Genomic DNA, 24,534 nt, shown 5'->3' on the forward strand with positions numbered 1-24,534 from the left:
TCCCTAAAGGACTGAATTACACAGGTGATGCACCTTCACATGATAGATAAGGTTCTCCCAGATAATCCCTCTATTCTTCATGAGCGGGCCCAAATCGGGCTCTTTGACAGGAGTCTACAGCCAGGCTACCTGCTCTGGGAGGCTGTGCTTGATGCTGGCACAGTGGCGCTTTGATCTAAATACTAAAGTGAGTGTGCTTGCATGTTAAACTGACAATGATAACATGCTGATGTTTAGCAGGTTGACATCTTATAACATTTGCTGATAATAGAGTGCAGCTAAGATAAGTGGGAATGTCATTAGTTTTGTGGATATTTAGACATAAAACAAAGTGTAATTCAAGAAATTCTTGAATGAAACCGTAAGACCTCACCAGACTAATAAGAATTCATCCTGAGTGGAACATGAATCTGCAGAATTTCATTGCGTGTCTGAAGCTGCCAAGACATTTCACTTTGACCCAAAAATATCAACCTGCTGGCAGCGCTAAAGAAAAAGTCAGTTGATTTCAAAAGTGATTACAATACACCATAAATAACGTGACTGGCAGTCCAAATAGGATCGTCAATTTTCATTTGAATTTAGAACTACTGTTTGAACATGCAAAATAAAGTAATGAATGAACAAATTCAAAATTCACAGTGTACTTTAACGGGGGATGTTTGTACGATTCATTTGATATATTGCATGTCCTCTTTTTGGTAAATGAGGCGATGGTTGTTCTTGTTCGTTAACTGGCTTGTCGTGCTGAACAGATAATTGTGATGCCGTATCATCTGAGCGGCAGAGAGGAGGCATTTTGGATTTGACACCATAGATGGAAAAATTGTGAATAAAGGTCAGGCGGTTAGCTGCCTTTCAAAGATGTTGTGTTTGAAATAATTTAAATTAATTAAGTTTTATTCCTTATTTTCTTATCTAGATGAGGTGACAAATCTAACACCAAGTTTTGCCCCAATCCATTTAGTTAGTAGGTGTGGAAGAACTGCACTGGATAGAAGAAAAACTTTCACCTGCTCGTGGTGCAAGATAAAAAGTTACTGGAACTTGAACATCGCTTAATGACAATACATTGGTTGTTGTTGAGATATTTCTGGACTCTTGTGATCAAACCAACTGACTGACCTATCAACATATCAACTAAGTTTTCCATCAGTAGAGCCCCACCTTTAGCATGACTAAGATTTGACACGCAGCCTGAGCTTTTATTCCTTCATCTGCTATTTCTCTCTGTCTCTCTTTTCCCCTGCAAACCCAGTTCCTTCCGTCTCTATTTTCAGATGCTCACCTCCTCCATCCCTCCCCATCCGTAGCAGCAGTGGGGAAATCCCTTGAAGATGGCGCTCCATCAGTAATGATTTTCTGCTCAGCTGAGCAATGAAAGGTACACATGCACTCATTCTGCCTGGCACTTCCCATTTCTCTCTCTCTCGCTCTCTGTAAACCCCATCATCCATCCCTCAATGCATCTCATTAAAGTTTTAAAGCCAAGGTAAGCCAGCACATCAGTGAATCCCTCCATCCGCCCACCCTGCCAAACTCCACCCCATCCCTTCCTCATTTTCTCCCCGTTTCTCACTCCGGGGCTGTGTGAAGTTAGGGAGAAGGCAGCTCGGGATGTCTTTATTTAGAAAATAATAAGCTAACGGGAGACAGCAAATGACTATATGAAGAATAGGAGGAGGGAGGAGGTGTTGAGAGAGAGCTGCATCATCTTGTAAAGAGCTCCATGTCTCAGTGCGAGCTAGAGAGCAGGTTGATGGAGATGCAGGCCACAGCTGGCATGTTTATTCCGGTGAGGTGCATTGGGACTATTCTCAATCAAATTGTTATTCTCTACCAAACCTGGCAGGAGGACACTGAACGGCAGCTGTATGCTATGGCTGGAATTAGTAATGTCCTTCCTAGCAGCACACAGCACCTCCTACTCCAAGGCCTTGAGTTTAAAGCCTGTGACTTTTGCTAAACAGTGGTCACTGTGGACATAAGTGACAATTATGGGACAATTGTAACGTAGTGTAACAGTAGCACAATTGCAGAAGAATCACAAAGTTGGCAAACTAACTCAGTAATGTCGCAACAATTATCTAACATTAGCTAATGTTAGCAACCATAAGCCACTGGTCATACCAGACCAAACAGGGATGCAGCAGCAAAACCCCTGAGGGCACTGAATTGAGTAAGGATGTATTTCATTACTAATGAATTCGGCTTTTTATTTCTAAGAGGAAGAATGTGTTAGTTCTTCTTTCAAAAGTCACATATTTATGCTGTTAATTTACATTTTAACAGAAAAACTGAACATAAAAATTAACAATTACTGTTAACTTTTGTTTTTTTCTGAGGTATTTATTTCATCATTAATTTTTTTCTTTCCAAGTGTAAATGAAGTTTGACTGAATAAATGAATGAATGAATAATAAGTAATTCTCTCGTTTGAGGCTTTGGTGTTCACATAGCATTTATTCTAATTGAGCTCATCAAACTAAACTGAGCAAAGTGAGGAAGTTTCATATATAATGCATATATAATACAGGAATACATTTCCTCAGGTTCATTAGTGACCATCAAGTTAAATTCATCAATACAGATCACTGATGATTGACCTTATTGAGTCCTTAATAGGCAGGATCACGCCCAACTTTACCTTACAAGCTGCTCCATCAGTTTTTGGAGGCAAAAGGTATTAAGGAATAGTTCAGTCAATATTATCCAGCAGGCTTTTAGCAACTTGTTCTCTGAAATGGGATGTTGGTAGGGAAATATCAATATTAATGGCATAACACTGAGACCTCATTATGCTGAAGGTCATGGTGGGATGTGGATTTCAAGCGGAGGAAGATAAACGAAACTCTTCAACATTTCTGGCAGAAGAGAAACATTCTGCGAGCTGTAGGACACCTCCTGAAGGCAACCTGTCATTCTCACTTGCACACTTTTCAAAAAAAGTTATCCGCCTCTTTCAAATTTTTAGCTGAAAATCTGGTAAATCATCCCTGTGAATTTTAATGTGTGCAAAGTGAATTCAGTCATTAAAATGCAGAAAAAATGGAGCAGGTAAGTAATGATTTATGGCACCAAAGGGACCTGGTACACTGCAGAGACTGTACCTGGGCAGGTAGTGTAGTGCATGGAGGATGAGGTGCTCACCTGCATTTACTAATTATTACATCACAGGAAATCAGTGATGATTTTGCTGGTGGCGTCTTTCTCATATTTTAACTCTTGACTTCAACTCAGGCTTTATTTACATCAAACATTTTTCTTTATGGTAGTAGGATTAAAACAGGTGTTGCTATAGTCACATTAATGAGAATTTTATTCTAATCAGGTGTTCCAGTAAGCCATGACAGTGTAAATGTGAGCCAGCATGCACAATAACAGGACCATGGAATAAAGAGAGGGGTCTGTCTGCAGACTGCAAGAGTCGGGTGTAACTCTAGGTGGGTATAATTCAAGTTGTCCAAATCACACAGAACCACATTAGATGGCAAAACAAGATGTTGTTGGCAAAGATGGCAGATTGTGTGAAGGTAATAGTGGCTGGACAAAAGAGGACAAAAATGACTATTTGAAGACTGTTTCTCTATGATGTCATGAATAATTGCCACTACTCCACAGATAATATTAGAAGATGTATCAATTTACTGTGATAAACTATCATTTGCCATCCATTCACATTATACTGCTCATCCATGTCTGCAGTCGCAGTGACAGCAGTCTATGCAAGGCTGCCCTGATGTCTCTCTCTCCCGTCAGCTCTTTGCCTGTAGATGAGAGTCCCACTCTGAGAGTGAGTTGCTTTGGTAGGTAAATGTTTATGTTTAAAACTTGGGTCCTACAAAGCAGCTAGCAGCAAGTTAGCATGGCTGCCATGCTTCAACCTCTCTCACACTGGAACAGGAGGTACAACAGCATGACGTAATATGATGTGGGCATAACTTTAAGTATCGCAGGCTGCAAATGGGTCCTCTTGGGAATAAATGGAATTCAGCCATCACTTATTTTTTTAAGTTACCCCTATTCTGACAAAATTTCTACTAAAGGCATTACCAAACTTTCATTACAAACAGGACAACTCACAGGAAAACTACTGTGGTAGGCAAGCTAACCTGTAATATGCTAAGGCAGGTGGGAGCATGCTAGCAGCAATCAGCTAGCATGATATTTGTCAGTTATTGTTAGCTAACTGTCAACTAATGTAAGTTAGCATGCTAGCTAGCTTGGTCACTGACTGCAAAATATGTTCCATTTATGCAAGGGAGGTATTTGAAAAACATATTTTACTGTTTTAAATATTACTGTGACGGGGCCCTACTGTGTGTTCACACAGAACGAGTCAAAGTTAATGGAAAAATGTGAGCAGATACAGATTCATCCATGACAGCACCAGTAAAGACGACGGGGTGTCAGTGCAAGTTGAAAATGTTTCAACTTGAAAGAAAAAAATTCTCATAATTTATGAATCTACTTCATAAATGTACAGAGACGAAAGGAAAAAAGAGATAGGAGGGAAAATATAAAGATCTGCAGTCACAGTTGAGTTCTGAGTCCAGTCAAAGGCTGAACTGAACACACAGACACAAACATGGTCCTTTGCACATCTATTATCGCACTTTTATCACACGTCCTTTGTTGGCTAGCTCACAGCTAACGTACAGTTGGTACATTGACTGTTTGTGGTGACTAAACACAAACGGTCCAGTAGTCACGCAGCCAAGTGATGTGAAGTGAAAATTTGCTTTGTTTTTGTTTAAGCACATTATTAAATGGAAGTGAAAATGACTTACATTTCAAACCAGGCCTTATTTTTGAGTAATGACTTGGACTTACATACACTGGTTATCATTCTAATTTATTCAGTACCGGTGCTAACATCCTATGTGAGTTTCTGTATGGATAACAAACAATGTAATTTTTACACTTACATGTGTAACCTTTGTTTGTTTAATGAAAAAACAAAAATTTAAGATTTTTTTCTTTCAACCAGAATTTGCCAAATTCTTATTTGATCAGTGTTTAAAGTTTCTTAACATAAGCAGCCATGGAAGAATTTAACCTAGTCCAGCATAGTGTTAAAGTAGCTGAGTTACCAGACTTCCTGATTTGAATTATGAAAATTCTGATCAAAGAATAAGTAAATTTAGGAATCTAAGGATCTGAAAATAATTCAAAGTTAGCTTTTTATACTTTATGACACCTGTTGCAACTAAAAAAAATTGTAGTCGCTAGTCAAAGAGTGATTTGATGTTCAGCCTATTGTTTACGGTGGCCTAAATTACTTCTCTAATCTCTTGCCAGTCCTGTCAGGAATAAGACCCCACACACAGATGTGGAGTTACAGTAACTGTGTATGTAGAATATGAATGACATATCAATGTGTGTGTGAGTGTTTTGTGTTGACAGGGGATCGGAGGTGATGCAATCACCTTTGCCTGGGTGTGCAAGCCCCACACACTCACTGTGCCCGACACACAGCTGACTGGCTGATGCAACTCATGTGCTCCTGTGGTTTAGCATGAAGCTCTGACAGTATAGTCCTCTGAATGATGCATCACAGTGAACTCATTTTGCCTGAATATATTTCACCTTTGTTACTGAGGTGTGCTCTGCAGGGATAATCATCCCTCCATTACTGTGAATGATGTCAGTTTACATTTCTTATCACAGCTGAATATTTCTCATTGTAGCTGAAGAGTGAGCAGGGTCAGAGCTCATGGGTCGGAGCTCAGGAGTGTTTGCTCTCTGCTCAGGACACAGCATCGTGTCCTCAGTGTCTACGCAGTGATCCAACCTGCTGCTAACAGGCTTTACAAATGAATGACCGACACTCAATCTGCTTGGTAAGCACATAAAGCATTACCTACCTAGCATAGAATTAATCCACAATCTTAAAATAAACTCACCCTTTTTAATTAAGACCTCGTATTAATTATAAAAACCTTGAAACTTTCCTTTGTTTGAATGTTTTTGCTGATTTTTGACCAAGAGACATTCAAAGCCACAGTGAGACTGAACAGATCATGTGCAGAAAAGTTGTTCAAATTCTTCCAAAGTAGAACATTTCTTTTACTTTTCCTTACCTACCGAAAAAAACTATACCAATAGAGCTGTGCATAAATGGGAAGTTTCTCCTCCTGCTCTTAAACCATGTTTAAATGTTAACAGCTCATCTACCTCATTACTTCAGAGTGAATTCAGGATGTATTCTGAATGTACCATGTGGAACACAAATCTAAGAGTTCCTAGATGTTTCAGACTTTTAATGTCAAGTGAGAGGCTGTGCTGTGGCAGAGGGAAGGAAAACAAAGCGTGAGAGAGAGAGAGAGACGTTACCATCGGAGGGCGATCTTGATGGGTGTGGTGAGGCAGGAAGTGAAGAGGTCGGCGGGGAGGTCAGGGTTCATGGGCAGCAGCTCGCTGGCCTCGCAGGCTGCCAGCTGGATGCAGTTCTTCATGGAGGGTGGGAGGGGCATCTGGGCGAGCGGGTGGCTGGGATTGATGGCTGCCACCTGAATGGACACATAACATGACAATGTTTGTTTACATTCATTTGGCCGCAAAGGCCACCTCACGCCACATCCACAAATATATAAACATAAACAGAATTTGTCATGTGAACACAGTTCTCCATCCTGCCTGTTAAAAGGAACAGGCAGCTTGTGGATGTCCAATCAGGAGATGGTTTTGAGCTATTTGGGTTTCAGACCTAAAACACTGAATTATTTAACGGCTCCACAGCCGGACCTATTGTCTGGGGAAATGAAAGACAGAGGGACAGAGACAAACAGGAAGCTGGCTGACACACATCTTGACTTTAAAGAGGTGAAATTTGTTGTGTCCGTCAGAGGACACAGCAGACACAGACAGAGAGAGCATCCCTTTTTGAGAGCACACGTTTGTTGACACGTTTATCAAGAAATAAGTTTGAGCACAGCAACTGCAAGAGGTTCACTTAAACAACGCTTTGGATTACTTGGTGAGTTTTTCTAGTTTCTAGTAATTGAATTTTAGCATTGTAACAAAGGCAGACACCTGGTATCGTGTCAGTACTGGAAGGAGTTCAAGTTTAAGTTTAGACGCAGCGACAGAAGCAAGGTGAGAGGAAGACAGAAGAAGACAGGATGTTGAACTTGAGCTGGAGGTCAGATAAGACATGAAATGAAAGGTCAGAGACAGATTAAAGAGAAGCACCTCCAGACTGATACACAAAGATAGAGAGGTGGTGACAACACAGGGAGAATAAAGACAGTCAGAGATGAGATAACATAACTGAAGTAAGAAAAGGAGAAAACTTTACTATCTCGATACTTGAGGTGAAAACAAGTACAAAAAGAAATCTGAACTACAAGTGTGAGTTTGTGCTAATGTCCAGCAATGGCAAAAGGTGAAGGCATCAGCACCCTGTTACCGCCTACACAAGCCTGTTGTCATTATTGTTGCAAGCTGTTTGTGTTCAGCAGAGTAGAAATCTTCTCATCGCTGCTGAAAAAAAATACTTTGATACAGTTCATTTCACGTCGTTTCATCACTTGTCAACTTTCAACAACAGACCTCACCATTCATCCAGTGGGCTCATACTCATTTAAAACTATCAGATTTATTGTCAGCTGACCCTCGTCCATCATAGAGCCGCTTTTATAATCTCCATTACTGTATTGTGTTTACCACGTTAAATAAATTGAAACATGGAGAAAAAAATAAAACATCTCACTGAAAACCAAAACAAACTCTGAGAACTACAATTTGCTTGGTTATGGACAACATGAGACGAGACATAATACTACTACTTTTTTTGTTTTGTTTTCCCTCTGTTGCATGAAAACAGGAGGTACATTTGATTACATCCGAAACATATGAGAGCCTTTTCCAGGTCTGCCACCGTGTGCTTCCAAACATTACAAGTGCCTGAGACATTTCGAGGGCATAATGATAATGTGAAAGCTTATCGATCCCAGTGTGGAAATCTCTCTCTCTCTAACCCCCCCTGGCAGGTGGTCTTCACCTGGTAAACAATCCTCTTGTCTATTCTAAGACCAGAATTAGTGTGGTATGTCGACGCTGTGGGATGGCTCAGTCAATACTTGCGAGCTTGAAAAATTGAGAAGGCTTTCATATGATGTAAAACTTTGATTATATTTGGAGCTCTCGACTATTTATGTGCTCATTGGGCTGTTGTTGTGTTGATTTGCTTTCAGGGAGTTCAGTATGGTTTCTGTCTTTTGCTAAATAGGCTTTAATGAGCTGTGGGTCTTAATGGAGGCAACAATCCAAGACTTCTCTTCATCATCGCTGACTGCTATGACTTGGTTCTTTCATCCTGCACTCCTGCCCAAGTTTAGTAAGAAATTAGGGAGATTGTTTTATTTTTACTATTGTTGTTGTTGTTGTTGTTGTTGTTGCCTCTGTTCTGCAAAATTCAAGCCTCTGTTATTCCAAGAAAGACTGCATCATACTGCTCACCATTATAAATTCATTGACAGCTTTTTTTTCCAGCCAGATCATTTTGATTCAGTGTCAACAGGTCTGCACCTGAAAAGTCACAATCAGGTGAGAGGTGTTGGTGTTGGACACAGCTGCTGGTCGAACACCAGACACCCGCCAGAGTTACAGTCAGGATGAAACTGTCTCACTTGTTTTTGTGTATGTGCCGTTTGGAGCAGTCATGGCTGGTTGATCGTCTGCCGTATGTTTACCTGATAGCTCCACAGGAACCACGGTATCAGAAGAACTGGACTGAATATGTGTCCAATCATTTTGATGATTTAATTCATTTTGATTGTTCCCGCTTATGACTTTAAACGAATCTTGGCATATAATTTGAGTTGAAAAACTGGTTCCAATTCAGAGCCAGTTTTAAACGCTGTTGACACGACAGGTGCAAAATGTGTGTGGGATGCATATATAGGCTGTGATCATACACTTCACACGTGGACTAGCTGACTGTAAATCAGCATTTTTGTATAAATTACAAACTGTTACTGTAAAGCCTCTTGAAGGACTGTAGCCTGAACTGTAAATGTCGCTTCAAGTGCTGAAACTCTTTCTGTGTTTGTACACTTTTGGGGCTGGAAGCGAGAGGAAAGGGTATGAAAAGTCCTCCAACTGGCTGGCACCAACACTGAAAGCTCTGGAAATAAATCTACAGAGCCAAACAAGTGCACACAATTACATAAGTATACACATATAAAATATGCAAATATAAACTGTACCAGTAAAAAGTTTGGACACACTGTCCCATTCACAGTAGAGCCACAAAACCACAGCGGTAATACACCAGAGCTACTGAATGGGAAAAACTACTTCTTGGGCCTCCCAGCATGTAGTACGCTATAGCTTAGCATCTGGCGCAAGTTGGGGTAAACCCACACTACCTGAGGCGAGGCGCTCATCTTTCTGCGCCCAGAGGGTGAGTCGAGTCAATTAGAGGATGAGATGGAAAAACAAACACAACAGATGATCCACAGGCTGCAGGAAAGCTGCTCGTTCTACCGTCGGCCTCACGAGCAAGAACAAGTATCTGATTCATAAAACTGTCCTGACCCGATTCAAACGTTCAATCTGGTTAAACTAATCAAACTGCGAAAAAAGGCTTGTGATGAGGCTCTGTGGATTTATGTAATGCCTCCCTGCTCCTGTATATACTGCACACCGCTCCTGCTCTCTGCTAGTCCAATAACTCATTAGTTGACTCTATAATAAGTGCTGGAAACAAGGCAGCAGCAGCTAGAGCTCAGATCTCAGTGTGAGATATAATGTATTTACAGTGCTGCTCTATAAGGGCCTTTACGCACAGATGTGAATAAATCATTATGTTAAAAATACAGAAAGAATAATCTTAATTAATGGGGGAAAGTGTGGTAATGTGTGTAACTGTGCATGTGCCTCTTTTTTTCCTATCGACATGCATATTTAATTTCTCTTTGAAACACTCGCAGAGTGGGTGCCCGATTGTTGCCGTGCAGATGGATCTGTGCCAATCATCTTTTAACATAATTCCTCTTCTCTCTGTCTCTAATGAGGAAAATGTTGACAGACATCACAAACAAAGCAGCGCGAGTCTCTAAAGCCTCTCATGGTGTCAAGAACACTGTCTCCTGAAAGAAATTTGAAGAAAGTGTGCTGTGGTAATCCTGATGGTAAATACGACAACATTGCCAGCAGAAGCTGATTAATGCTGAGCATCCACTGTAATTATCACATTAGCATATTGTAATCTCACAAATTATCATGAAAATCACCATGACAGCTTTCTTTTCTCTCTTTTCCACTGGGGATATCAGGCTACAATTTAATTGCTGAGGATTTTCTTCTTTTTTTTTTTCATTTTAAAGTGACACTAATTTATGAAACTAATCCAACGGGGGGGGGGGGTTATGACACATCATCACAGCAGAAGAGCACAGTCACACACGTGCACACAGAGCTACCAAAATGCAACTCTTGTCGAGCAATAAATTTTTACAGCTGCGCATTAATTATTCATTAAAATGATAGAAGGAGCCAGTGGAGGCTTAATGTGAGCATCCCGGCAACACACACACACACACACACACACACACACACACACACACACACACACACACACACACACACACACACACACACACACACACACACACACACACACACACACACACACACACACACACGTCTTCTGCCCCACTGCTAATGCAGTGACCATGTTTGCTGAGCGCAGGAAGTGATGAGATATTTAAAAGTAAGCAGGTGGCCCTATAATAGAGCACTTAGGGCAGACACCCACACTGACTGACTGACTGACTGACTGACTGACTGACTGACTGACTGACTGGACTGCAGGGGGAGGTTGATATGGTGACTGTGTTTGTTAAAACACCTCCTCCTCCTTTCATATCCTCCCCTCACTCGTCTCTTGTCTTCATCTGCATCAGTGCGTCTCCAAATAATTCAGCCCCCGGTGAGATCAGGTCTGTCGTGCTATGTGAAACGTGTGCGATGTGCGTGTGTCAGTGGTGCGATGCCAAAGGTAAAAATGGATGACAAACTCTGTGTGTGTGTGTGTGTGTGTGTGTGTGTGTGTGGCATTTCATGATTCCACTTGGGACTGCTCATGAGTGTCGCGACGGAGGGATTCGGGTGGAGGAGCGCGTGGGTGAAGAAGGGGGACTCCCTGCTCAGATCGTCTCCTGCATGATTAAAAAGTCTCTGGAAGTCATCGCCTCCCTCTTCATCTTCCATTACCCCCTCCCCATTACACACTTCCTGTGTGAGTGGATGTGAAGGGCACGCAGTCAGGTGGAATAGTGAAATTGCTTGTGGACGTTACGCAACTTCCCCTGCATTTAACTGTGGGACTTCCTCTGCTTATTTCCCCACTGAAACACTGTAGTTAAACCTTGAAGCTCCCACCTTTCAATAAATACTTCCTGTGCAGCAATGCAGCTTAATGCTTTTGGAGTACACGGTGGTCCCTGCTATGAAAAAATAAAATATTGTCTGATCAATTACTTGTCCATTCTTGCCTCAGCCACACAAGTATGTTACAGCTCACAATGACCACAGCTGCTTCAAGAGCTGCACCCCCAGACATAAAGGCTAAGGTCCGACTGAAATTACACTTAAATAACAATATTTTAATAATAGCTGAATCTTTCATCTTGACTGTAGCCTTGACAGAACCTTCAGCAGTCCCTTACTTTCTCTTATGTTCTCTTGTACAAAGTAGCTACAAGAAGGAGGAGTTTGTGCTTGTGTGATGTGCTTTGTATCCAATAACGACGAGCTGCAGTAATGGACAAAAAGCCTGTCTCACGACATCAGTGTCACATACTAAAAAGATACATCTACTTAGTTGTGAGAGCTTTATTCATCTCTGCTTTTTAAATTAGTTTATAAACGTATCAACAGTTTAGCCCCAGAGCCTCCATCCAGATGTGTTTAACGACAAGACAAAGTAAGACACAGTAACTGGGAGTGTGATGAATGCAAACTGTAAAAAACCACAGTGGAGATCAAAGTTTGGACAACGAGCTTTCTCCATGAAGTGCCGTCAACTTTGAAACAACGTTACCAACTGAAATCAAATTAACTCCAGATATAAATGTGCTGGCTAAAAGCAAACCAGAGTTGTACCCATTTCTAGCTAATTGCATCGTATTGTTAATTGTTAATTGATTTGTCGGCTGGTTTTGCTGCTGAACATCTGCTCCGTCTTTAGCAGAATCTTTGATTTGAACCCAGACAACGACGAGCAGGCAGTTTGTGCAAGGAGGCAAATATATTCTTATTTGTTAGTATGGACTTAGGAATAAAGAATAAAACAAGAATAAAAAAATTAGAGCACATAGCTGATTTACTCTGAAAAATGACTGCAAGGGTCAAACACAAAATATATGGTGCAAAGTATCGAATCATTATGTCTGTTCCCATGAAGCAGGAGTGAATCCTTGTGATGTTTAGAGCTGTGCTTTTAGCCCTGAAGTTGCAGCCCTGCCACGACCTCTGCAAAGTTAAACAAAATAGAGCAAGAGAGGCTGAGAATGGAGAGACACTTGGGACGAGTTCTGTCAAACACTGCAGCAACTCAGCAGTTTGGCTGCTGCCTTCACCTTTACTTTAACGGGTAACACAGCTTTCACAGCAGCTCTTCTCTCAGCTCGCTCCACCTCCTGCCTCTGTGCTCCGCACTGTTCGTCCTGTACCTTTCTCTCCCTCTCTCCCTCCTTTTCCAGCTAATCTACAGTCTGGCTGAAACTTCTCCATGAATAATTGAGATGAATGACAGCGCCATCTCATTAGGAATTCACATAACATGCCATAGCCGGGAGAGAGAAAGAGAGAGAAAACGTAATAAAAAGATGAAGTAGTGAAAGGACTGGGGCTGGGAGAGGTGGGTTTCTGTGCCTGTGCGTGTTTGTGTGTGTGTGTTTGGGGAGGTGGGGGGGTGGGGGGGTGGGGGGGGCAGTCACACGACTAAACCAAACCTGAGTCATTTAAAAGCAGCTGCTCAGTTGATTGGCTGGATCACAGCACTGAGGACATCCTGGGTTTTTAATTATGAGGATCCAAGCTGAGAATCATGACTCGACACTCACTGAGGTCTCCTTTATAAATACTGTATAGATGTGTGTGTGTGTGTGAGAGTGTGAGTCTATCCGTGTGTGATTTCGAGGCGTGCGTGTGCAGGTGACAAATCAACCACTTTGCCGCTAATAACTCACAAACACCGATGGATCATTTCACCCTGTTTGCCTGCACACCAACTGTGAGCGTTTGCATCACTCACTTGCATCACAAGTGTTTATTTCCTATTACCTTCCACTAACTCACGGCTGCTGTGTTGTGACATACTGTAAACATGCTGAGTGTGTTTGTCTGTGCAGCTGCCCACCTCCAGCTCCTGCTCTCTCTGCAGGGCGAACTGTTTGAACGACTTGACGATGATTCCCGCGTTGGAGCAATCGTACACGAAAATGGACGGGCTCCCCATCCACGTCTGCAGGTCGTAGATGGACAGCGGGATGTACTGGGTGTAGTTCTGAAAAAGAGAGAGATGAGAGAGGAGATTTCAGAGTGAGAAAGGCGTGCATCATGTTATTGCTGATAACTCACTTTTAAAGATTTGTGTTTAATTATTTACTAGTCATCTGTTTGACGGGGAGTGTGAGCCGAGGAGAGAGAGGTAGAGGAACAGTTGAAAAGAGAGAATTATAATGAGGCAGAGTGAGAGAGACAGAGAAACGATGATGGTGGGAACATGTGCAATAATAAATCTAATAACCATGGATCTATAAAGGTGTTACACTTTATAGAATATTCGGTTCCCCAACGTTGCTTCAACATCAAATCCCCACTGATCTCCTGTTTCAGCAGCCGGTGACACAGCGGCTTCATTTTATAGAAAAAGGAATAAGTATGCAGAGGAAAATGTGGAGAACAGAGAATGAGAAGAGGACATAAGACCCAAGGGTGCACTGAGGACGAGGAGGAAACAGCTCAGCCCAGACATGAGTGGTGCATCATTGTGAGAGGGTGCTTACTTATAGGATGAGGTGACGAACAACTCAAGATTTCTGAGTCTTATTCGAAAGTCAGTGATGCTACAACACAGCAGAGCTAAACCCTGGGACCACAGCCTGCAGGGGAGCTGTGTTTGTATGTGTGTTTGTGAAATGAATTGACACTTTTTGAACACAGGGACGTTTTCAGGAACATTTTGAACCAGGAATCAGGGATGGGTGGGCCACAAGTTTGTGGTAGCACTGCCAACATAATCCTTGCAGCTGCTAAAGCTGAACCGCAGCTGTACAGACGATTCAGACAACAAGCGAGCACGTCACTGGTATCAACAGTAGGACTATATATATTTTTTTTAATGCTATTGATGTTTAAAATCATAGGTATGTATAAGGGATTAAGAAACAATTTATTTTTTAGTATTTTAATTCAGAAGATTGGGGGACTCACAAGAGTTATATTAATAAAAGAGTAGGCTCCAAAAACTCTAGATCCACAATGCAACTTGATAATGTCATTCTTTGGATGTCGTCTGTCTGATAAACACCCAGATCTTCCTACTTTGAAACAGGCTTTCTGTCTTTTCCTGTTAAGTCCCAGGCCCAAACTGAGATATCAGCTGATGACATCATCGGGGATCCTTTCTCAGACTCGACAGAGCTCCTCCAGAGCCACAGGAGATGTTATACAACTGTTTTCACAGGCTGAGAGGTACTCCCCCGTGATGAGGAAACTGATGCTGATGTGTAAAATCTGCTCCTTTAGCTTCCAAAAAAGTTAAGAGCAGAAATCAGAGAGTGGGTGAGCGAGCAAAAGAAAGACAAAAAAAAACAAAAAAAAACAGTGAACTGAAGAGAAGGATCTCGCCTTTCTGACAATTTCAATCTCCCTTAATCATCACTGTCACACAGCTCACAAAGAACAACTGCCTGAGGGTGTTACAGTCTCACTGTGTAAAAAACATAACATATGTATCTATTCATTTCATCACTGCTCTTGTTGCCTGATCTTCACAGTTCTTCATGTGAGCTACAAACGTACTAAAGGAACCTTTGCTCCCTGATTTAACTCCTGAGTTTGGTTCCTGAGGCTGTTTGGTCAAAAAAGACATGAAAGATACTACAAAGATGAATCAAGAAACAAAATCACTGATGTAAAAGAGAAAACAGAAATTGTATTGTAGCATATTTTTTGACTCACCAGCTACAATCATATTCTCTACAATGGACCTGCAGTAAAAAGCAAAAGATTTGGATACAAACAACCTGAAAACTGTCTCACTGGAGTAAGTGATGTAATAAATGATTATTAATAAATGTTATGTTATAGTCAGTGTGTTTAGCTCTTCATATTTTGGATTTTTATGATTCTGCTAAGCTTTTAGTAGCTATGTTAACACGTGCATCGTAATATTTTTTTAGAAGTAGTAATAATTTTAGAAACCAAGAGTATTTTAGCTTAATGTACGGTTCAATAATTTGACAAGTGCTCATATTCAGCTTATTTATATATTCAAAGTGAAGTGTATACGCTACATCCACACTAATACATTTCCATTTTACAATAAAGATTTAAAACGAAAACGATCTCGCTGCAGACGAGCATAAGTGATCTCCGTCCATACCAACACACCTGAAAACGCACATGTACATGACCGCTGACGTACACTGGGCGTGTGCATGCTGTTGTAAACAGGAAGCAGATTGTCTACTCTGCAGTTGGCTAGTAGCAGACCAGCTGCAAGCAAAGACAACAAGGTCAGTAACACTTGTAATTCGTTATTCTTGTTGCTTTCACCCCTGGCCGTCGTGACTGGTAGGACACGATCAGGGAGCGACAGTGGGTGTCTAAGTCACTGTTTCCAAAAGTCTCTGTTTCAGGCGCTCAAAGACTCCGGAGCAGTGTGCCAGGTGTAAACATAGCAAAAGAAATGTATTTTAAATCTAAAAGATAGCAGTGTGGACGCAGCCATAGACAGCATGAAAACCTGCATAAACAAGGGTTCTCATTCCTGTCATGCATTGTCATGTTCCAGCACATTACTTCCCTGTGACCTCTACACACTGTACATGTATGACATTGAAATGGGCTCATATAGAAGCTGATCATAGTTCAGCTGATGCAGCTGCTGTATATTAATGTGAATAAAATTGGAGTATTCAGTGATTATGCTCTCTGTGACTTAGCAGCATTAATCTAATGAGTGTGTGGCGTTAAAAGGGCTTTGCTTAATCACATAATTGCATTTTTTATGCACATCAACACGGCCTGTGACATCACAACAGATACTAAGTCCATCTTGGAACCTTGTTTCAGTGAAGGTCTACGACTCTAGCTTGTGTATGTGAGAACAAATATCTCGTTTGTGTGAGTCACCTTATTAAAAACCCAGATCTCTCCGTTGACTGTGGGTCGTGGGACCCCGTGACCGTTGTAGTGGAAGAGGACTCGCTCCTCCTTAGCGTTACGTCTCAGCGACGTGCACAGCTTCTTCACCTCGTCCACCGTGGGGTCCAGACTCTGCTTGTAACGCGCCTGAAAAACAGCAAGCAAGAGAGGAAAGTGTTTTACATTTCAAATTGATATCTCAGATGTTTTACTGACATAAGAATGACGGACACAAATAAATTCAAAGATGTTAGAAAGATCTGTCCTGCAGATAAGGTTTCAAATAAACAAACATACATACAATTCATCATTTTATCATGGCTACAAATCCCAAGAGACGCTAAGAGAAGAGTAGATGAATCATGATGCAACATCTGCTGGTATTGGTGGGGTTTAAGTGAATGTATTATACAGTAAACAATGCCGTCGGGACAGAGAGAGACACGCATGGAAGACGTACATCTATGAGAAACTAGGCTAGATAGCCGCGAGGGGGCTCATCCTGCTGGTTTTCTTTACAGATGTTCGTGCGTCACAAGCCTCATATGAGAGAAGAAGTGAGGGAGTCAGGATGGCAAGGATTATTAATGTTTATCTTAATTAGAGACATATCTGTCGTTTACAACCAGTAAACAGACATGAAAACCAACTGTCTGAGCACAATGAAACACACCGGGCTTCCTGTCATGAGCATGGTTTCTACTTTAACTAGAGCTCCTACAATTCACCTCCAATAGAAACAAAACAGTTTGGAGTTTTTATATTGACATTATGCACTTTGAAGCTGAAAGCTGCAGTACGATGTTAATCCTTTGGGTAAGTGTTGCGTAAAGGAAACAGCTTGACATGTCATGCTGACCTACATGCAGGTTAAGTGGCAAAGAAGATGTTTTCTTGTTCAAGACATTTGAAATTTCAAGGAAATTCCAAACAACAGAGGAGAGAGTAAACTGCAGAACAGATGAGCAGAGTACTGACATTTAAAAATTAGGAAGTCTGCAGAAGAGGCGAGGACACAAAATACTAACAATTTTCTCCTTGCAAAAATGAAATAGATGGATCCATTATAACCTGTAGTAACCTTGTTTCAATATTACTGGACTAGTGTATGCATTGTAGATGTGGAGGTACAGTAGATGTACATTCTTTTTGTCCTTCTTTTTATACACTTTTGGGGACCACACCATTTTGTTTGAGTAAAACTTGATTGGAGTTTTCAATTGACAAAAACAATGTGAGTAATAATGAGTGTGAGATTAAAGAGCGTATGTTGTTGCCAAGGTGCAACAAACAAAGCAGTGACATGAGGGTCAGCAGCAGGGCAGACGGCACAAAACTGCAAATAGTATACAGTATATATTGTATATATTTTTTCCGATGTTAAGAAAAATATAGCATATGCTCCGGAAATATTGTGAAATTCAATATTATATCATCCCAAGCCTACGTGTAAGTTAGCAGAACATAGAAGTAAATACAAATATACAGTGTTTGTCCATCTTTTGACAGTGTTTTCTGGCACCACCTTAAAAACCTCCAAAGGAGAAAATACATTTTGAAGGAAAGTTCAGAGATTTGCAGACAAGGAACACTGACGCTGTTCTGGAGGCTGTGAAAAAGATTCAACTAATTACTTACAATAATTAATCAAAGATGTTACAACCCAGCTGGGAAGTCTGATCCATAGGCATTAGTTAATATACTGAGGCACAAATTCAGAACCTCATAAACATACCCTACATTTAAGAGAGAAAATGTTCACTAAAGTATTAAGACATTCAGTATGGAGAGAGATATGGTTTCAACATTTAATTTTGAGCAGCCCAAAAATAAGGCTCTGAATCAGTTAAGAAGTGACTAACAACCTGAAAAATCTGTTTGCAATGTTCCAATATTGTATTGACTCAGACAAAGACGTTCTGCTTTACAAGATGTCGAACCTTTAAAAGCCCTTTCACACTTTCAAATAATAATGATTTCAAATGAAAACTGAAGGATGTCAAACCACGAGGCTGAGAGTTGATCTTAGTCTGGAACAAAAGCAAAGTTTAATTTGTGCATAAACGAGGAACTTTTCTGAATGTGAACTTTGAACAAGATGTTGACAGAAGGAAGGGTAGAAAATACAAGAAAATATAGTGCCAGTTCTGCAAACCTCTTGTATAAAGCTGTTTTACAAGCTTCACCGGAGTGATTTGAGAGAGATTCACAGTGTAACACTAGTAGCAGATATTCTACACATAAACTAAAAAACATAGAACGCTGGTGCACCTTTCTGCTGTCAACTTGTTTTCTGTGCGACCTGTTGCTCACTTTGGATCATACTTTACCAGTCTGACTGATTTTGTAAGAGTGATGCTTGTGAACCCGTGTGTGTATGCAGGGTGGAAAAGCCTCGAGAAACTTTAAAGGAGTAACAGTAGGAAGTAGAGGACATGTGCATTGTCTGTGCTTCTTCAGCTCATTAAAAAAAAGTGTTTGTGTGCGTATGGATGGAAGGGACACTGAGGTGTCAACTAGTTATGCAACAGAAAAGCACCCGGTTAGACCAGTCTGAATCATTATCACACTCACCAAGTCCCTTCTGTTACATAACTAACATGCCTTTTACCAAACAGCCTGCCTCCTGTCAAACGGCTTTGAATCACATGGAGAAGCCACATTTGAACTGCAACTTCTTCCAAAACTTCAAACTACTGAAACTAAAGTGTGAGAGGTAGAAAAATAGCCTTCCCATTATATCAAATTTAAAAACAACACACACCATTAAAACCAAATGACCATTAAAACCTCTTCTTAGAACAAAAACATCTCTTTATTTACTTCTAATTCACAAATAATCACGCTTTTATGACACAGTCTCATATTAGAGGCAGGTCTTTATTTTTAATTGCCTGTTCTTATAACATAAGTATATCTTATCCTGTTATAGGATGAGTTTTCTAATTGTCCCCTATTTAAAACTGCTGGTAATGATGTTCACATCTAATACAAACTCAAAATTCCCTTAAAGGTCCCATATAGTATAAAGGTAGATGTCCATGTATTGTTTGATGATAAAGCAGGTCTAGGTTCTATATTAATACAGTGAAAGTATCAAAGCCTCAGTCCACAGAGAAATGCACACAGCCTGTATTCAGAAACTGAGCCTTAAAGCGAGCCCTCAGGATTTCTGGAACTTTGTGATGTCACAACAAAGCAGTGACCCATCGTCCAACCTTGCAGTCTGAGTGTTTACCTGAAATCTGATAGATTTTTATTAGATCACTCAAAAACAGGCAGCCAATCAGAAGCCCCTTTAAATTTATTTATTTATTTTTTTTTTTTATTTATTTCTGTACTTTTCTTTGTTTTCTAAAGATTGGGACACTATTCAACATTATGTTTCAATGCAGATTTGATTTAGAAATTTTTAATCTTACTCAACCTGAACTTTACATTTACTTATTTTGTATAAATTTTGCACATGAAACCATTCCATTCATTCAGACTCACTGACCCTGTTATTAAAGCTCCAGAGAGACGCCTGAGAGAGGGTATGTAAAACTACAATGAGATGGTTTTTAGTTCTTAAAACCACAAATATATCTTCTTATGGATCAACACTTCAAATAAACACAGTATTTCTAGCAGAGAGAAAGTGAAAGCAGCAGCTCTGTGATGTAGTTGTCATGCTTGCTGTACATTCATCTTGGATCATACAGTAATTTATGATCCTTTGCCGCTTTAAATGCAACAGCTGTGTAGTCATTATTCAAATGATGCTAAATGCCGTAATCCAAATTATTAATCATGATTTGTAGTTCTAATTTGCAGGAAAAATTATCATTTGCTTACTGCTCGTCACATCACACACCCTACAGGGGCCAAACTGAACAGGCCTTGATCAAAGACGCCACATTTCAGCTTCCCCTATCTGGATGAGTTTGAATTGCAGTGTGCTAGCAGAGCTTGCAGGCTGATTCAATTTGGCTATAATCAGATAAGAGCGCCTGAATACCAAGAGGTGCAGCGCTCATCCCAATGATATCATGTGGTATCTGAATGGCATAATGGTGTTAGTGAGGGACCAGCAGTGATGGAGGTATATTGCCTGAAATCAGAGCTGGTGTAAGAGAGGGCGGTGGTTGGGAGGTATAACTTTGGAGGAAAAGTTCTGAAATATATGAGGAAAGAGAGAAAGAGAGAGGGGGAACAGGCAAGTGTTGACGCTTACCTGCTTGTACTTATTATTTTTAGATGCTTTGGCAAAGCTATTCACCTACATTCATGACAGACGGGCTTATTAAATTCAAAAAAAGATTAAGACAGATTCATATGTATGAGGAAGGCACCTAGGAAAATCCATTTAAATATACAAATCATAATTTTCTGGCAGAAGGAGGTGTGTGTGCATCTGTATGTGTGAGCGTGTGGAAAAACTTGACTCAACTCCTAACATTAAGCACCTAGGCCTGGAGGGGGAGCTCCAGCTTCCTGCGGGGATCAAGTCTCTCCTCAGCCTTCCCTCACACCACCCCAGTAAAACACATCAATTACATCCATCAAGGCCACAAGAAACAAACTCCTCTTAAAGGTGTGTTCTGTGCTGGCTCTGTCGCCATTTATCATCATGTCACTTCCTGAGAACAGGCGACCTTTTCAAAGCACCGTAAGCATTCAGGATGCAATTAAAATACCGACTGTTAAAGCTGCGAGGTGCAGTAGGAGCCTCTGCAGCTGTCACACACATCACGTTGCATTTTAGACAACAAAAAAGGCTACGACTGTAGTGACGCAAACAGCCAGGCGCAAGTTAAAGAGTCTAACAGCGTTCCTAATTATGATACAGCAGTCATTTTTAAAGCTGTGTACACACATTTCATTTGTCATTACTCACACTGAAGATTACCATTGAAAGTTGAACCCGCAATGGGAACACAAACTATAAAATACATTTATGAACATATGATATATGTTAATATATACAGTGTGATGAGGAGGGTTGCAGCTGAATGAAATGCGTGTATTTCATCTACCAGGTAAAAGAGGCTGTATTCTCAAACTGCCAGATGAAGAAAGAAAAAACCCAAAGGACACTGACTTGAATGACTGAAAGCAGCAGCTACAGAGACAGGAAATTAGCAAAAATCAACCTCTGTCCTCTCACCAATCAACATGTGAGTAACACTGAGCTTGTTTAGATGTGAAGAATACTAAAGGACCAGAGAGAGAAATGACACACAGGGAAAAACAGAGGGAGCAGAAAGATTAGAAGAAGTGTTTCAAAGCCTTGTATCTTCGTGTTGCTGGATCACTACAGCTAAGAAAACCTTCATCAGACACTTGCATCTTTTTTCTAATGTTTTTTTTTTTTTTATACCTGATCTATGGTCAGAACTGCTTTATCAAATCAAACTTTTTATCTATCCTTCTTTTTGTACCAGCCAAGAGTAAAAGGTAATGTAAGCAGGCTTCTCATTTTAAGCTACCCTCTGACCATCACTTCCCCCAGTTAAAATGCCAAGCATCAGTGCTGAGGCAAATTAATGTTAATCCCTTAATGGCTAAATGATTCATGTGTGCTCTGAAGGCTGGTGCGGGCCAAAGATCGTATATGAGGGGAAAGGAGCATCAATCTGTAAAACTATTCCAGGACTGTAGGTATGTTTTTGTAACAAGACTGGTGACTCTTCTCTACTGCTATGATCAGCTGATCACTACATGTCCATTTCAGAAAATTCTTCCAGTCTGACTTTTGTATGGTTAGTATTTAAAGGTGCGATGTGTAAGATCTGGCCAGAATTCTATTTTAAAATGTTCAAAAAATGAACTGACACTTTCAACAGTATGTGAAGTAGCCACGGTGATTATGTTATGACTATCATGATGTCATGGCTGTCCATCTATTGTGTTTCAGAGATATCTACTCAAATGAGCATGCTAACCAGCTAGCCCCGGCCCGTCCCTTGATGTAATACCACTTTATGACACTACATGCTGTGTGAGTCAGTGTAGCATCTAGTCTGCCTTCAGTCACATCATTACATCACATGTTTGTCTGTATCAGAACCAGAATTCCAGTCCAGTCCTCCCCAGTAATGGACCAGCACCTGCCATTTCTTCTGAGCCTGGCCTCATCAATCATCAACAACCACATTACAGTAACACCTCAGAGTATTATCCCTGCACAGAACACATATTGTCTATACTGTGATCTTTTGCACATCCTGCTCAGCAGGAGTTTTGTCAACACTTTTGTGCATAGTTATAGTATATATATATATACACATACACAGTAAAAATACTGCAATTATTATTTTACCTTTGTACTGTTATTTCCTGTTAATAACTTTATTGTATACTGCACCAAAAAACAAAAAACAACAAACACTGAAAAAAATCACTCATCATTCTACTGGTTTCAGAAGAATCATCAAAATTATTTGGTGACTTTGAATCCAACACTGAGCAAAAAGAAATTGTTGTGCATACAGTAAAAATCATAGCAAGATAATTAATATCACTGAGGACTGTTTGTCTGATCCAAATACCGTTTGAAACACTTGATATCTACCATCTACAGAATGTCTGTGTCAATTTTGGTAGCATTTGAATGAAGATTTGTGGAGATATAGAGTGATTGACTTCAATCATTCAGTAGATGTGCTGAAAAAATCAGTTCCGTAGAACATAAAGTTGATTTATGTGGTTTTTTAGAAGTTTGGAAGGTGGATATTTGTTGTAATTAGCCATGTCCACTATAATCAATCATTACAAAATTTTATTCATAGACTGAATAATGACCTTAGATCATATGAACCAAATTTCATATGAATCAATGCAGCCGAACCAGAGAAACAAACCTTTCGCATTTGAAGCGCCCCCTAGAGGTAGAATATCCCAGGGCTCCATAACAATGGTAGGAGCTAAGGTCCGCAGGCGTACACCAAGTTTGGTTACAATAGCAGTAGCCAATTTTGATTTATGACTGTTGGACACAGGTTTAAAAGTTTATAATTTCTCAATGGAATGACAAATGGAAATTCTTTTAATAACTTTTCATCAGCAGTATGTTGATGACGTAGACTGACTTTCATTAGAGTCGCATTACAACAAAGATGCAGAAGATTTCTGAGATCAAAATGGCAAAAGAATTTTGACAGTAGCCCAAGCCATTTTCGAGAAGATTGCACAAACGCATACTTCATTATTGTAGCCCCACCTATTGAACAATTAGTTTTATTTTTTGTCCCTGAGTAGTGGGCGAAGAGGTGAAACGCTGCCCCCTATGTAGGTGGAGCAAGTAGAACGATCTTAGACGTTACACCTTTAGAGCATGTAGGTTGTGAAAAATAAGTTGTTTAAGTAACCTACGCCCGTTATTTCAATGTCAGATACTTAATCAATCAACATTTTGTATCTCTCTTCTATATAATTTCCATGCTGTCGGTAAGGGTTGTGAACATTAATTAGGCTGCCACTTCAAACAGTGGTGATTCTGCCGTCTCAGCAAACAAAATGGGATTAGAGATCTAAATTGAATATCCGAGTTTTAGTTATTTAGAACTTTAGTTGCTTTCCTACAATAAAAAACGAAACCTAATTAGATTTCATGAGGGATTAAAAAGGATTTGGATTCTATACTGGATGTGGATTTGATAAAATCCTATCAAACCTAAACCCTGAGCCTCGAACAGTTAAACTAGAGTTTGGTTCTGTTGGTCCAGACCCAAAAAGAGACACTGATCCATTATTTGTAGTTCACACAGACATATTGCAGGTAGAAGCTTTACTGATGTCCCTCACTTGTAAGTCATTTTGGATAAAAGTGTCTGACAAATGAGTAAATGTAAATGTGAACAAGAGTGCAAATGTGCAGTCACTTGGACAGGTAACTCACTAACTGGACAGTTTCACTGTTCCTTCAAAATCAGCACTACTTACATGGGGGATGCATGTCTTTAGTTTTATACATCTTATACAATATATCAATGCCACACAATGCTGCGGTTCATCAATTCTCAAAGACCACACCACAGTTCGCATGGAAGCGTCCGAGTCTTAGCCTCAGCAAGAGTTGGGCAATAGGACCATATCTACTGTTACACATTAGTAAACTGAGATATGAGAAATTAGTAAACTGCCAGACATTTTAACATACAGTGG

The 24,534-nt window shown here is 40.3% G+C and overlaps 1 protein-coding gene across 3 annotated transcripts in view; it reads right to left on the reverse strand.

Moving 5' to 3' along the window:
- The window catches only part of rptor (regulatory associated protein of MTOR, complex 1), a 183,136-nt gene that overhangs the window by 97,556 nt on the left and 61,046 nt on the right, over positions 1 to 24,534 (reverse strand). For all 3 annotated transcript variants that reach the window (XM_056371167.1, XM_056371166.1, XM_056371165.1), the window contains exons 5-7: positions 16,375 to 16,533; positions 13,373 to 13,519; positions 6,337 to 6,512 (exon numbers count right to left, since the gene is read on the reverse strand). In XM_056371167.1, the coding sequence (XP_056227142.1) occupies positions 6,337 to 6,512; positions 13,373 to 13,519; positions 16,375 to 16,533 (482 nt within the window). The remainder of the gene's footprint in view (positions 1 to 6,336; positions 6,513 to 13,372; positions 13,520 to 16,374; positions 16,534 to 24,534) is intronic.

The sequence above is a fragment of the Seriola aureovittata genome, chromosome 3, assembly GCF_021018895.1.
Source record: "Seriola aureovittata isolate HTS-2021-v1 ecotype China chromosome 3, ASM2101889v1, whole genome shotgun sequence".
NCBI classification, from domain to species: domain Eukaryota; kingdom Metazoa; phylum Chordata; class Actinopteri; order Carangiformes; family Carangidae; genus Seriola; species Seriola aureovittata.